The sequence below is a fragment of the Echinops telfairi genome, unplaced genomic scaffold (assembly GCF_000313985.2).
Source record: "Echinops telfairi isolate 266 unplaced genomic scaffold, ASM31398v2 ScPeMD7_8;HRSCAF=38, whole genome shotgun sequence".
Lineage (NCBI taxonomy): Eukaryota > Metazoa > Chordata > Mammalia > Afrosoricida > Tenrecidae > Echinops > Echinops telfairi.
The window spans coordinates 7,627,011-7,641,883 of NW_022103905.1; the positions used below are offsets into that span (position 1 = coordinate 7,627,011).

The 14,873-nt window shown below is 40.0% G+C and overlaps 1 protein-coding gene across 1 annotated transcript in view; it reads left to right on the forward strand.

Moving 5' to 3' along the window:
• The first annotated feature begins 200 nt into the window (after positions 1–200).
• GALK2 (galactokinase 2) overlaps positions 201–14,873 on the forward strand; it is a 152,701-nt gene continuing 138,028 nt past the window's right edge. Inside the window, exons 1-2 of the mRNA XM_013006332.2 lie at positions 201–258; positions 3,995–4,118. Coding sequence (XP_012861786.1) covers positions 201–258; positions 3,995–4,118 — 182 coding nt within the window. The remainder of the gene's footprint in view (positions 259–3,994; positions 4,119–14,873) is intronic.

Here is a 14,873-nt window from a genome sequence, read left to right on the forward strand (position 1 = left end):
GTCAGCAGCCCAGTGTATAACCACTATACTACTAGACTCCTCAATAGCCATCCTAGTGTGTTTGAAATGGTTTGTTATGATGGTTTTGACTTTTCTTTCCCTAATTACTATGTGGAGGTGCTCTGGGGGCCTAGTGGGCTATGCATGGGACTGCTAACCACAATGTGGTTGGTGGTTCAAAACTACCCTTCCCCCATAGCATGGGAAAGACGAGACTTTCTAATTTTGTGGAAATTTACAGTCTTGGAAACCCTCAGGGTATGGGGACAGTTAGTTCTACTCTGTCTGATAGGGTTGCTATGAAACAGAAGTGGGTTTTTATTTTCTTTCTTTTAAAAAAACCACTAATGATGTTCAGCATCTTTTCCTGTGCTCGTTACCTATTGGAGAAATGTGGTTCCACAGGGAATTGCAACCAGGCTCTGAGGTCTGAGATCTTCAGCAAAGAACAGAATAACCAAGAGACTCGCAGATGAGGGCAGAGTCCAGACAAGAGGCTGCGATAAGAGCCCCAGAAGAACAGAGGCACGGGGCTCAGACTTGGACAGAGCAGTGGCACAGGCGGAGGACCCGCATAGCTTCCTGCTGCTGTGAGCGGATGTGTTTCCCTGGGGAAGCTGCTTATTCAAATATGTGCTTTTTACTCGAGGACTGCTCTTTTTAAAAATTTTTGAGTGAAGTTGGAGACAAAGTCAACTTTGGAAAATACTCTCTTTTGTCAAGTCAAGAAAATACCTTGGCTACCTCATTTTAAAGGGCATATCAATGTAAGAACAAAAGACTGTCTACCTACAGTAATATCTACTATAATGTTTATTAAAAATATAAGCATGTAGTTGAACTGCTTTCCAGGAACTTTTTTGGGGGGCGCCTCTTGCGGCTCTTATAACAATCCATACATCAATTGTATCGAGAATATTTGTACATATGTTGCCATCATTTTTAAGCATACACTTTTTATTTGAGCCCTTGGTGTCAGCTCCATTTTCCCTCCTTCTCTCCCCCTGGTGACCCCTTGATAATTATACATTATTATTATTATTTTCATATCTTACACCGACTGCTGTCTCCCTTCACCCATGTTTCTGTTGTTCGTTCCCCTCGGGAGGGGGCGGGTTATGTGACAATCATTGCAATTGGTTCCCCCTTCATTCCCTCTTCTCCCCACCTTCCCACTACCTTCCTGGTATTGCTACTCCCATTTCTGTACCTCAGGGGTTTATCTGACCTGGATTCGGTATAGTGTGAGCTCTTTCTGTACCAGTGAACATGTTCCAGTCTAGTCAGAACTGAAAGGGGTCATAATAGTGGAGGCGGGGGTGGGGGGGAGGTGAGGAAACCTCAGAAAACTAGAGGAATATTGTGTGTTTCATCGGTGCTATACTGCACCCTGGTTGTCTCCTCCCTTCTTTGTGACCCTTCTGTGAGGGGATGTCCCATTGTCTAGAGATGGGTTTTGCTCTCAGCTCTGACCCCCTTCGTTCTCAATAATATGTTTTTGTTTTGAGTCTTCTGGTGCCTGTTACCTGATTCTGTCGACACCTCATGATCACACAGGCTGGTGTGCTTCTTCCATGTGGGCTTGTTGCTTCTCTGCTAGATGGCCGCATGTTTAACTCCAAGCCTTTAAGACCCCAGACGCTGTATCTTTTGATAGCCGGCACTCTCAGCTTTCTTCACCACATTTGCTTATGCACCCGTTCTGTCTTCAGGGAGGGTGAGTGAGCATCATAGAATGCTAGGTTGTTAGAAAACGTGTTCTTGCATTGAGGGAGGGATTGAGCAGAAGCCCAAAGTTTATCCATTTCCTCAATGTATTGCCATATAACTATATGTCCATAGGCCAATACCTCTATTTTTATGAATGAACATATTTACACGTGTACACCCTGATGTGTATGCCTCTATCCATAGCTTTGCTTCCTGGGTCTTTCCTCTGTTTCCTTTCCCCGAGGACATTGTGGGTGTCCTTGTTGGTCAGTGTTTCCCAGAGGAGCAAGAGCAGTCAGATAGAGAAACCTGTCCTGGGGAAACGGAGATGCATTTGCTTGTTGTTGAGCCCTTCTTCAGATTATTATTTTGTATTTAAATCCTGTGGATAACAACTTGAAGTTTAAATGCTTTTGGGTATAATAGTAAAAGAAGCTCTTGTTGTGAATCATAGAGGGATTAGAGTGAAGAGGAAAGGAGGATATTTATTTTTCTATATTTGCTCATTATATGAAATCATATTATTTAAGTATTCTTTTTTCCAGCCATACCTTGCACATTCAACACACCTTACTGGTGCCGATGTAATTTGCTAGGCATTTGGTTTGGGTTGGGAGACCCAAAGTATAATTAAAGCAAAACCTTAGCCTTTAATGAGCTCAGTGGCTGGTAAGGAAGAGACCCAAGAAACTCACTACCATCAAGTCATTTCTGACTCGCTGCACCCTTACACGACTCATGTAATTTTAATCTAAGGTAGCATGTGTAAAATTCTTAATTTGCTCATATTTACAATGTGAATACAAAAGAACAACAGAAAGGAGATAGAAGGGAGATTGCTTGATGGTCATATAAGTAAAATACTTAAAAATGATCAGTATGGATTCTTAATTATTCAGTTGTTGGAGGTGCTGGGGCCTGAATTGTTTAATGTGGCTCTTCTAGTCAGCGTCTCTAACTCTCACCAAATGACCTTTCCCTGCATGGGTCTGGTGGTAAGAAGGTGAGGGAAGATGCTAACAGGATTCACTTGTGAGTAATTGTGAACAGGATTCTCTGGAGTACTATCCTGCTGTGTATGAAATGAGTCCTCTGAGACGCAGAAAGCAGGATCCCATTACCAGCAAGAGCCAGGAGTGGAGTGAGTCCTCTGGACCCGAGATGCCTGTACAGTAAACCTCCTGGATCCAGAAGACAGCTATAACATCAGAGGAGCAGAAGCAGGTCCAGGAGCCAGATCATGAAGCAGAGTGATGGACTTCCGAACCCACGGAGTTAGTAAAGCTGAGAGCTTTTGTGCAGGAGGCTGGCTCTTGGAGTGGAGTGCCTCTGGGTACTTAATTGAGGAACTTGGACTTGCTGATCCATGGCGCTTAAGCTAAATGGCTTTTCCAGATGAGGCTTACAGTGGAGTGGCATGCCCCTTTGGGCATTTATTAGCATACCTGAAAGAAGTTTGTGGCATTTCTAATAAAAAAACTCAACCTTGAGCATTTCTCACTGGCATTACAACTTAAACTTCCTTAGTAAACTTTTTAATCATGAATTTTGTCTGAGTTCTGTGTAGTCATTGCAATGGATATTAGAATCTAGAGATGAAGTAGAGAATACAAGGGCAAACTTCATGGTAGAGTCGGCTCGAAGTTTTGGTGCCTTCGTGGGTGTCAGAATCGAACTATAATCCATAGGATTTTTTTAATGGCTGCTTTTCCAGAAGTAGACCACTAGACTTTTCTTTCTGTTCTTTGGAAATACCTCTGGGGAGACTCAAACCTCCAACCTTTGCTTAGTAGCCAAGCATGTTAGGCATTTACATCACCCAGGGATTTCCATGATGAATGAGAAAATGAAAACAAGAATCTTGTGAGGATTTAGTTTAAGAAGTCTACAGCTTCCTGCGTGGTGAAGGGGAGGGGCAGTGAAGAAGGGAAGGCCCTCCATGGGGTGGATTGGCACGGTGGCTGCAGCAGTGGGCTCAGGCACAGGAACAATCATGAGGGTGGCGCAGGACTGGGCAGTGTTCGACTCGGTTAGTCACAGGGTCGCTATGGGCCAGATCTGACTACAACAGTAGCAACACAAATTCACAGATACCAAAAGCAAATGTACTTACATTAGTGGAATTTCCCCCCTGAAATGCCCGGAAAACAGAATCAAACTGTGCCCAGAGTGGTGTAACTTTCAGTCAAAACCTGACTTGTAGTTAAGATTTTTCTGAACGTTTACTTATGTGAGATTTGCTTCATATGCTAACAACGATAATAAATACTTTTTTCCCCCCCAGGAGAGCATATCGATTACTGTGGCTATTCTGTGCTTCCTATGGCTGTAGAACAAGATATGCTAATAGCCGTGGAACCTGTGCAAACACCCACTCTACAGCTGGCCAATACAAACCCTATCTACCTGTGAGTATTTAGGGTCGCTTCTCGGAGGACGCAATGGTTAAGCCCTCAATGTGACCCGAAAAGTTGGCACTTTGAACTCCCTGGGTGGCTCTGTGGGAGAAAAACCTGGTGATCTGTGCCCATACGATTCCAGCCAAGCAACAGCCATGGAGCAGTGCCATTCTGGCACTTGCAGCCGCTACGAATCAAAATGGACCTGATGGCGCCAACCACCAGGCACCTCAAGTGTGTCTGTGCTTTGGGTGCATGTGTGTGCTGTTGCTGTGCTTGTACCCAAGTGAATTTAAAAAGTCATTTTATTGGGGGCTCACACAACTCTTATCACAATCCATACCTACTCCATTGTGTCAAGCACATTTGTACATATGTTGCCATCATCATTCTCAAAACATTTGCTTTCTACTTGAGCTCTTGGTATCAGCTCCTCATTTTTCCCCTCCCTCCCTCATGAACCCTGATGAACCCTGGATAATTTATAAATTACTATTATTTTTCATGTCTTACACTGACCTATGTCTCCCTTTACCCACTTTTCTGTTGTCCGTCCGCCAGAGAGGGAGTTATATGTAGATCCTTGTGATTGGTTCCTCCTTTCTACTCCACCCTCCCGGTATCCCCACTCTCACCAATGGCCCTCAGGGGTTTATGTGTCCTGGATTCCCTGTGTTTCCAGTTTCTATCTGTACCAGTTTACATCACCTGGTCTAGCCAGATTTGTGAGGTAGAATTGGGATCATAATAATGGGGTGGGGGTTGGGGTGGGGTGGGGGAGGAAACATTTAGGAACTAGAGGACAGTTGTATGTTTCATCATTGCTACACTGCACTCTGACTGGCTCGTCTCCTCCCCGTGACCCTTCCGTAAGGGGATGTCCAGTTGCCTACAGATGGGCTTTGGGTCCCCACTCCACACTCCCCCTCCTTCACAATGATAAGATTTTTTGTTCTTTGATGCCTGATACCTGATCCCATCAACACCTCGTGATCACACAGGCTGGTGTGCTTCTTCCATGTGGGCTTTGTTGTTTCTCAGCTAGATGGCTGCTTGTTTACCTTCAAGCCGTTAAGACCCCAGACACTATATCTTTTGATAGCTGGGCACCATCAGCTTTCTTCACCACCCGCTTTGTCTTCCGTGATTGTGTCAGGAAGGTGAGCATCTCAGAGTGCTGATTATTAGAACAAAGTGTTTTTGTATTGAGGGACTACTTGAGTAGGGGTCCAATGTCCATCTGTTTCCTTAATACTAAACCTATAAATATATGTACGTAGAACTACATATGAAAACTACATGGGAAAGTTGTATGTTTCAGTGGTGCTCTACTGCACCCTGCCTGGCTCGTCTCTTCCTTGTGACCCCTCTGTAAGGGACTCTCCAGTTGCCAACAGATGGGTGTTGAGTCTCCATGCCACACTCCCTCTCATTCACAATGATATTATTTTTTGTTCTGGGTCTTTGATGCCTGATACCTGATCCTATGGACACCTCATGATGCCAAAGGTTGATGTGCTTCTTCCATGTGGACTTTGTTGCTTCTCAGCTAAGTAGGCGCTTGTTTATCTTCAAGCCTTTAAGACCCCAGATGCTATAACATTTGCTAGCCGGGCACCATCAGCTTTCTTTACCACATTTTCTTATACACCCATTTTGTGTTGGGAAGGTGAGCATCACGGAATGCCAGGTTCTTAGAACAAAATGTTCTTGCATTGGGGGAGTACTTGAGTAGAGACCCAATGTCCGTCTGCTACCTTAATATTAAACCTGTAAATATATGTACTTAGATCTATTTCCCTATCATTATATAGAAATATATTTACATATGTACATGTCTGTACTTAGACCTCTTTACATGCCCTTTGTCTCCTAGGTCTTTCCTCTATTTCCGTTTACTTTCCTCTTGTCCCATTATCATGTTTGGCCTTCATTTGGGTTTCAGTAATTCCTCTCTGTTAACATTGTCCTTGAACAAGCCTTACCAGGCATCCTACGCTCTCCTCACCATCGATTTTAGATACTTGTTGTTCCCTGGTTCCTGGGTTTGTTAACACACACTTCCTAAGTGATTTCTGTAGGAGACACCTGTTTAATTAATTGGAAATTTGTATCTGACTTTGAAAAGAATCTAAGGTAACTAATTAACTTTATTTATACATGGGCTTGTCATGAGTTAGAATTGATTTGACAGCAACTATTTCCACCCCCACCCTCAGGTAGTTTTTCTTTCTTTTTATTAAAAATTTTTTAAACAGTTTTCTTGGCACATAACTTACATATAATATACTTCAACAGTTCAACTGTTCAATCATATCAAGGAGAATTGTACAATAATTACCACATCAATTTTAGAACATTCCCCCCCCCTGGTTAAACTGCCCCTAAAATGAGTTCTGCAATCACAATCAATTCTAGTGCTCCCTGCCCACTCCTCCACCTCCATTCTCCCCATTTCCCCCTAATGACAGCAACTATCTTGTTGTTGTTCATTTATTCAAGAAAGATGCACAAAGATTAAAATAACTCTGCCCTCGCCCATAAGGTCTTTATCATCTATTGAAGTATGCCTATCTCCAGGAAACTCAGGTCAGGTGCATTTCCTATGTTGCCATACACCCTTTCCTAGCATCTGCCATGCTGTGTTACTCTCTGGTTATTGATCTGAGGTCTCAAGTCTATTGCAGACTCTGTGACTTCAGGTACAGTTGCTTCTCCATGCTCTGGCCTCTGATACATAATTGATATACATTTCTGGTACATATGCTTTATCACACTGAGGAAGTTTCAAAAAATTATTCATTTGCTATGATTAAAAAATGAGTACTGAATTTTATCAGATGTCTTTTTAATATTGAAGATTTGTTTTTAATATGGTGAACTACTTTGAGGGATTTTTCTACTGTTGGACTATCATTACGTTCCAGGAATAAGCCTTCCTTGTTTACAATATATTATGATGGATTTGATTGACTAATTAGAAAGAGAAATATTTTGATGTAAGGCTGGTATACTTATTATATTCCTGGTTTATTGGATCATTTGCCTTTAATACTGTTTGTTTATCCAGCAAAACTTTTATGAGTGCCTTAGATCAGAGAGAAAATTCTTGATTTTACGTATAATTTTTGCTATAAAATTATTTTTTTCCTACTCATTTTGCATAGTTGGGAATTTATTGTGCACCCTTTAAAGAAAACTATACATTACCTCAAGCACCTCTCTTTGGAGATCAACACTTGCCAGTGATTGCGTGATGTTTTGTCATATTAATTTACTTAAATTGCTACAGTGATAGATATGGTCTCTGTCTCATTTTCCACAAAAGCAGAACCTGAGATAGATGAAGGAGTTTACTGGGGCAATGATGCCAGGAAGAAGTGCAGAGGGGACATGGAGGAATGAGTTAGGAAATCAGCTGTGAATTACCAAGGTCTCTGTATAGACAAGGGGCTTGACTTCTCCCATCACCCTATGAGTGGCAGCATTCCTCCCAGAATTGTCCACATTATGGATAGTATTCCAGTGCATGTTTATACCTCAGTTACTTTTATTTATTCACCTATTGATGAATAAATTGGTGTATTTCCAATTTGGGCTTTGAGGAATAATGCTGCCATAAACATTCATGTATAAATCCATGTGTGAACATAGTTTCATTTCTCTTGGGTCGATACCTATAAGTGAAATTTTGGTTATGTGGTTTATGTGTATTTATCTTTTTAAGACACTGCCTATTTTCCAACATGAATTTACCATTTTACATCCCCATGTATTAGAATTCCAGTGCACCACATATTTGAAAATTGGTAGTATTTTTAATTTTGTTTTTTTCTCACAAATGTGAGTAGCGTCTTTTGGCTTTTAGTTTTTATTTCTATAACAACTAATGATGTTGAATATCTTTCCATGTGTTTATTTGCCTCTGGACACCTTTTATATTGAAGAATCTATTCTAATCTTTTTATCATTTTAAAATTGGGTTGTGTACCCTCCAATTATTAGGCTGGAATAATTTGTTGCTGAATGTTCTAAATGTAAGTCAGGTGTCTGTTCCATGCAAATACTTTTTCCAGTCTAGTTTGACTTTTCATTTTTTTTACATCTTTTCAGGAAGTAAAATTTTTCATTTTGATGAAATTTAGGTTATTGATTTTCTTCTTTTGGTATTTGTGCTTTTTGTATGTATTTAAGAAATCTGGACCAATATCAAGGTTACCAAAATATTCTTTGATGTTTCATCTTGAGTTTTATAGTTTGAGCTCTTGCATTTAGTCTGTGGCTCATTCTGAATTAACTTTTTTTGTTATGATATGTGGTAACAGTTGAAATTAATTTATTTTTGCATGAAATTAATTAAGTTTGTTATGATATGTGGCAAAAAATTAATTTTTTTTGCTTATTCAGTGTTCCAGACTATTCTTATTAAGATGATTGTATTCCTTTGAATTATCTTGACATCCATGTTGAAAATCTATTGACAATATTTGGGCTTTATGGACTTCATTCTGTTTCATTAGCCTATTTATCTAACTTTACACCAATGTTACAGTATCTTGATAACTATAACTTTTTACTGAGCCTTTAAATTAGAGCTAATTTTGTCTATCTTTTTCAAAATTGTTTTTGGTTATTTTAGTTCATTCGATTCTGTACAAATTTTAGAATCTTGAAGTCAGTTTTTATGGAAAAAACATGCTGAGATTTAGATTTGTATTACATTAAAGGTATAGATCAATCTGGGGGAGAATTTACATTTTGACAGTATTGGATTTTCCAATCCATGAATATAGTATATCTCTTCCTTCTTTGGGGTCTTGTTAAATTCCTTCCAGCAGCCTCAATGGTTGCCAGGTTTCACTGAGAAAATGTGGGTGAGTGGAAAATAAATGGTACTAGGGTTCCTGGTCATACATGTGCGATCTATTACAAACAAAGCATCTTTAAACTGCCCGGGGATCAGTGCAGAGGGCGCAGACAGTGCTTTTAGTACTAGATTTTGCTCAGTTTCCTTAAATGTCTTTAAAAATGGGGAGGGCCAATCAAAACAGAGGTTTCCAAGGGAGTCTGGTGGACCAGCCAAGCCCAAGGCCGAGAGGCCAGCCTGGAACTCGAGGGTGTTCAGGGTAGGTTTTCTCGAAGGACACAGAGTGATCATGGGGGCTTATGAGGTGGAAGGTTTAAGAAAATTGAAAACTGCATTTGATATAACAAGGCCGGGAAGGCTATGCCAAGGATTTTTTCCCATCACGGCAATGTAGCTGCTCATTCTACCAGGGTAGCCAGGCCTGTCCTATGAGAATTTCACTGGGAAACCTTACCCGTTCTGCCCTACGGCCATGATCTTGCCCCTTCAGGCTTATTTTTGCTGCCCAAACTCAAAAAGTATTTAAAATCTGCACGATTTAGTCCCTCGAGAATGCAAAACTGCCATTTTTATGTGGAGTAAATCAAGCACTGGAAAGAGCACTGAATTATTCGGGGAAGGGTTAGAACATAGGTTTTGAAACTTTTTGTGTGTGTCTTTTTTATTCATTGTCTAGCTTCTACACATATATGAGTGTTTGGAAAATTACGTATCAGGTGAATCTTTGTCTTCAAAGTGACATCTCTTTTTTTTTTTACATTTTTGGGAGGCCTTTTGCAAAATATGTATCTAATACAACACTTTGATTTCCTGTCTAGTTGAATGAAATCCTTGACAAAGGAAGTCTTTCCACTGTTGATTGTATTCATATCTGTGGTCCAGCTATGGGGAGTTTTGTTTTCTGTAGGTTGAGTTGTGAGCCACATAAAAGGCTGTGGTCTTTGGTCTTCCTCAGTAAAGGGTTCAGGTCCCTTTGTCTTGCAGTAAGTAATGCTGTATCATCTGCATATTGATGGTTGTTAATGAGTATTCCTTCCTCCAACCCGGAAGCCACATCCTTCTCCATATAGTTCTGCCTATCAAATTATTTGCTTAATATACAGATTGAATACATATGGTAAAAGGTTACAACCCTGATAAACACCTTTTCTGATTTTAAACCATAGAGTAGGCATTTCCTCATTCTGTTTAGACAACTGCATCTTGGTCTATGAACAATTTGCTTAATGACTCTTGACTCAAAATGAGAGATCCATAGGAACTCAAAAACTCTTAGTTTACAGTAGACAGAATTTGGTTTGGTTTGGTTTCCAGGTGTTTGAAGATCTTTCTATTTTCTTTCTGTTATTGTTTTCTACTGTGTTTGAGAATACAGTCTGTATAATTTCAATTCTTTTTAAATTGTTGATTTGTTTTACAGTCTGGTACATTATTGATCTTCCTGTCTGTTCTATGGGCTCTTAAAAATAATGTTTATTCTGTTGTCATGTGGAGGGCTCAGGAAATATTGATTAGATCCTATAGGTTGATGGTTTGATTGAGTTCCTTTTATTCTTGCTGATAGAGTGTTGTGGACGTCTCAAACTATAATTGTAGTTCTATATTTTCCTTCAGTTTGATAATTTTCCCTCATAGATTTATTGTTCTGCAGTTTTGTGCATGCACACTTAGGAGTGCTATGCTGTATTGGTGGATGACTCTTATTATTACATACTATCTCACTCTGGCTCTGCTTTTTGTTTTTTGCTGTGAAGTCTATATAATATCCATATTACCAGCCCTCTTTGCCTTAGATTGTTTGTATGGTGCATATTTTTCCATTATTTTGTCTTCTATTTTTATATTTTATTATAGTGATGTTGGAAATCCATTTCTTGTACACAGCATATAGATGTCACGTTTTTATATTCAATCTTTTAGTACATTTACATTTAATTAATTATTGATCTTTTGATTGGGCTTTCTATTCCCTTAAACATTTACAGTTTGGGAAACCCACAGCAGGAAGCCAGGAGTCAGTGCTGACTTGATGGTAGTGAGTTTTGCAGAATTATTGATATATTAGGATTTTGTATTTTTGTTTTCTGTTTGTTGTCAATTTTTCATGTATCTGTTTTCATTTTGCTTCTTTTGTGCTATTTGAACACTTTCAATAATTGCATTTTTATTTATTATAGCATTTTGAGTGAAATCTACTTGTGTAACTTCTTTAAGTAGTTGTTCTAGGTATTACAGTTTATTTACATAACTTACCACAATTTACTAGTGTCACTATTTTAATAGTTCTAGTGACATATAGAAACATTATCTCCCTCTATATCTCTTCAACCTCTTGCATTACATTATAATTATTTTAAATGTTTTTTTCTACACATAAACACACCAGTCAGTGGGGAAATTTTCATGTTAGCCATCAAAATATAACTTAGAAAGCTAAAGAGGATAAGGAAAGTTTTTATTACTCATATTTTTTCTTATTGGTATTGTTAGGTGCTGTAACTGTTGGCTCAAACTCAGAATGACCTTATGAATGAAATATTACCCAAGTCTGGTGCCCTTCTCTCAACCGTTGCTGTACTGGAGCCCATTGCAGTAGCCATTGTAGGAGCCCATCTTCATAGGCGTCCTCTTCATCTCTTTACCAACCACAACATCTTTCTTTCTCTTGCAATTGATCTGTCCTAATGACTAGGTCTAAAGTGAATCCTCTATGGAACATCCTGGTTGTACTTCCTCCAGGACAGTTTTACTTTTTCTTTTGACAGTTCATGGTGTATATTTCCTTTGCTACACTATGATTAAAATGTGTCCCTTCTTCGTCGGCCTTCATTTTTCATTGTCAAGTTTTTGCATGTATACGAGATGATTAAAAGTTCCATGAACTGGGTCAGGCTCACCTTAGCTGTCGAAATAAGACAGCTTTTCTTTTTAATACTTTCAAGAGCCCATTTGCAGCAGATTTGCCAATAAAATAAGCTATTTGATTTATTGACTGCTGCTTTCATGGTCAATGATTGTTGATCCAGGAAAAATGAAATTCTTCATGACTTCAATTTAGTAATTTAACATGTTGTTTCTTATTGTTCTACTTGTAAAGATGTTTGTTTTCTCTAAGTGCCTTCGGAAAGCTGTAGCTGTAGGTTTTTAGGGCTTCAAATCCTTTTCACTTTTGATAAGCCAGCTCATGCTATCTGCATAACGCACATTGTCAACGTGTCTTCCACCAATCCTGATGTCGTACTTTTCTTCATACAGCCATGCTTCTTAATGTATCTGTTCAGCATGCAAGTTGAATTAGTACAGTGAACAGAGACAATCCTGTTGTCTATCTTTTCCAACTTTGAACCATGCAGAATCTTTGTCTTTTATTTGAAGAGTACCTCTTGATCCATGGACAAGTTGTACATAAGCAAAACGCAGTGTTCCAGAATTCCCATGCTTCATAATTTGTCTCTGTTTATTAGGGTTCCCATCGTTGAATGCCTTCTTGCAATGGATAAAACACTGATAAACATCTTCCTGGTGTTCTTAGCCATTACCAAGAGCCATCTGGTACTATGGCCTTAAATTTCATGTCTCTTCCGTGTTTGGCTTGAACTTCTGGCAGGACCCAGTTGATGGTTTGCTGTAATTGTTTTTGAATTATCTTCAGCAAAATTTTTGCTAGCATGTACTATTGATGCTGTTGTTAGATAATTTTTGCCTCTAATGTGATCGCCTGCTTGGGGAATGGACAGAAATCTTCCAGTCATCCAATCAGGTAGCAATATTCCAAATTCCTTCATGCAGACAAGGAATGCTGGCCGCATTGTCCCGGCTAATACTCTAAAGCTCTTTCACGTAGTTTTTGTTTGGAGAGCTTCCTCTTGCCGTTCTCGTAGGGGAGACTGCTGGGTGACAAATTAACCTTCGTTTTTCTTCATCTGAGAAGGCCAGGCTTTGTCCTTCGTTCTTGGAGGATATTGTACCAGGTATAGGATTCTGGGAACTCAGTTCTTAACGTTCAGCACTTGAAAAATCTAGCCCCCATCTTCGGGCCTTGATGCGTTCTCAGCCCCGCTTGGTGGTCCTCATGGGGAGAGCCCGGGAGTGAGAGCAGGAGAGCCAGGTTTTGAAACTTAGTTGGCCTTTTCAGAAAGACGAAAAAACAAAAAACAAAATGTTTTTGAACTTAGGTTTAGAAACTTATTTGGCCTTTTCAGAAAGACAAAAAAACCCCAAAATCCCCCAAAACAAAATGAAACCCTCCCCACAACAATTACTTAATGCCCCATCAGCAATCGAAAACGTCTGTACTCTGGACCACTATCTTGTGTAGGTATCTGCTTTTGTAGCCTCCCTGGATTGGGTCAGTGCCCTCAGGGCACCGAAATATTGCCTATTTCGGGAAACCCTTGGTTAGAGAGATAGAAACATCACCTTAAAATGGATGTATGTATGGATTGTGATAAGAATTGTATGAGCCCCCAATAAAAAGATTTAAAAAAACAAACAAAAAAAGCCCTATGCAGACCTACATGGAAAGTAATCAAGAGACAATAGCTTCACATTTTGAAGATTTTGTTAAATAAAAGATTTCTGTGATTTTGCACAATACTTTTAACTTACCCTCATATCCTGCACATCTTTTTGTCATATTTCGTTCTAATCATTTCATACTTTTGGTGCTATTGTTAGCCTAAAAGGTTTAGCCCGGTGCTGGATGCACAGGGGGGGAAATGGGCAAATGTTTGTTGGAAGAATAAAGGAATAAACTACGTAGGTAGAAAGTAACAATGCAGTAAATCATATCTGCTCCTGCTCCGGACTATTTTTTCTCAGCACTCTGCCATAGAGGAGCAGGTGTGGAGAAAGCGGATGGGTGATGTAATCCAGGGTTCAGGGTTGGTGGGGAAATGTGTGTCTGATTTGGATCATCAGGAAAAGGCTGGGTAAAGAGAAAAGACAGGGATTTCAGAAAGCGCAAAGTGGAAAAACTAGTCAAAGAAAAATTTGGTTCCACTCCCCCACCCCCCCACCCCCCGTGACTTCCTGTCTTCAGAGACTTCAGCTGTCTCTACTTCTGTAAGAGCTGGCGCTTTTTAAAAAATATTATCTTTTAAAAAATTACATGCTTTTATTGGGGGCTCTTACATCTCTTATCACAATCCATACATTCATCCAGTGTGTCAAGCACATTTGCACATATGTCACCATCATCATTTTCAAAGCATTCTCTGCCCACTTGAGCCCCTGATATCAGCTCTCCATTTCTTCCCCCTCCCTTCCCCCCTACCCTTCCTCATAAGCCCTTGGTAAGTTATAGATTATTATTTTCATATCTTGCATCGCCCTCCATCGCCCCTCACTCACTTTTCTGTTGTTCATCCTCCTGAGAGGGAGTTATAGGTGGATCCTTGTGATCGATTCCCCCTTTCTCCCCGCACCCTCCCCTAATCCTCCTGTTATTTCTATTTTCATTGTTGGCCCTGAGGGGTTTATCTATCCTGGATTGCCTGTGTTGCGGGCTCTTGTCTGTAGCAGGGTACATGTTCTGGTCTAATCTGATTTGTAAGGTAGAATTGAGGTCATGATAGTGGGGGGAAGGAAGCACCAAAGAACTAGAGGAAAGTTGTGTGTTTCAGCGGTGCTATACTGTATCCTGACTGGCTCATCTCTTCCCTGTCATCCCTCTGTAGGGGGCTGTCCAATTTTGCCCCCCCTCCTCTACTTTATTCTTATAACTGTTTCTAGCTTTAGTTTCTTTACGGTGACTTTCAAGTTTCTGTTTTCTTGGAATCAAACCCAGGTCACTTTGCTGACACAGCTATGCTTGCTTTCCAAATTGTTGATGGTGAGCAAATTATTTTCACTTCTGTGGGTCATAGTAATGACCTTGTGCGCTGGAGTCAGACTAT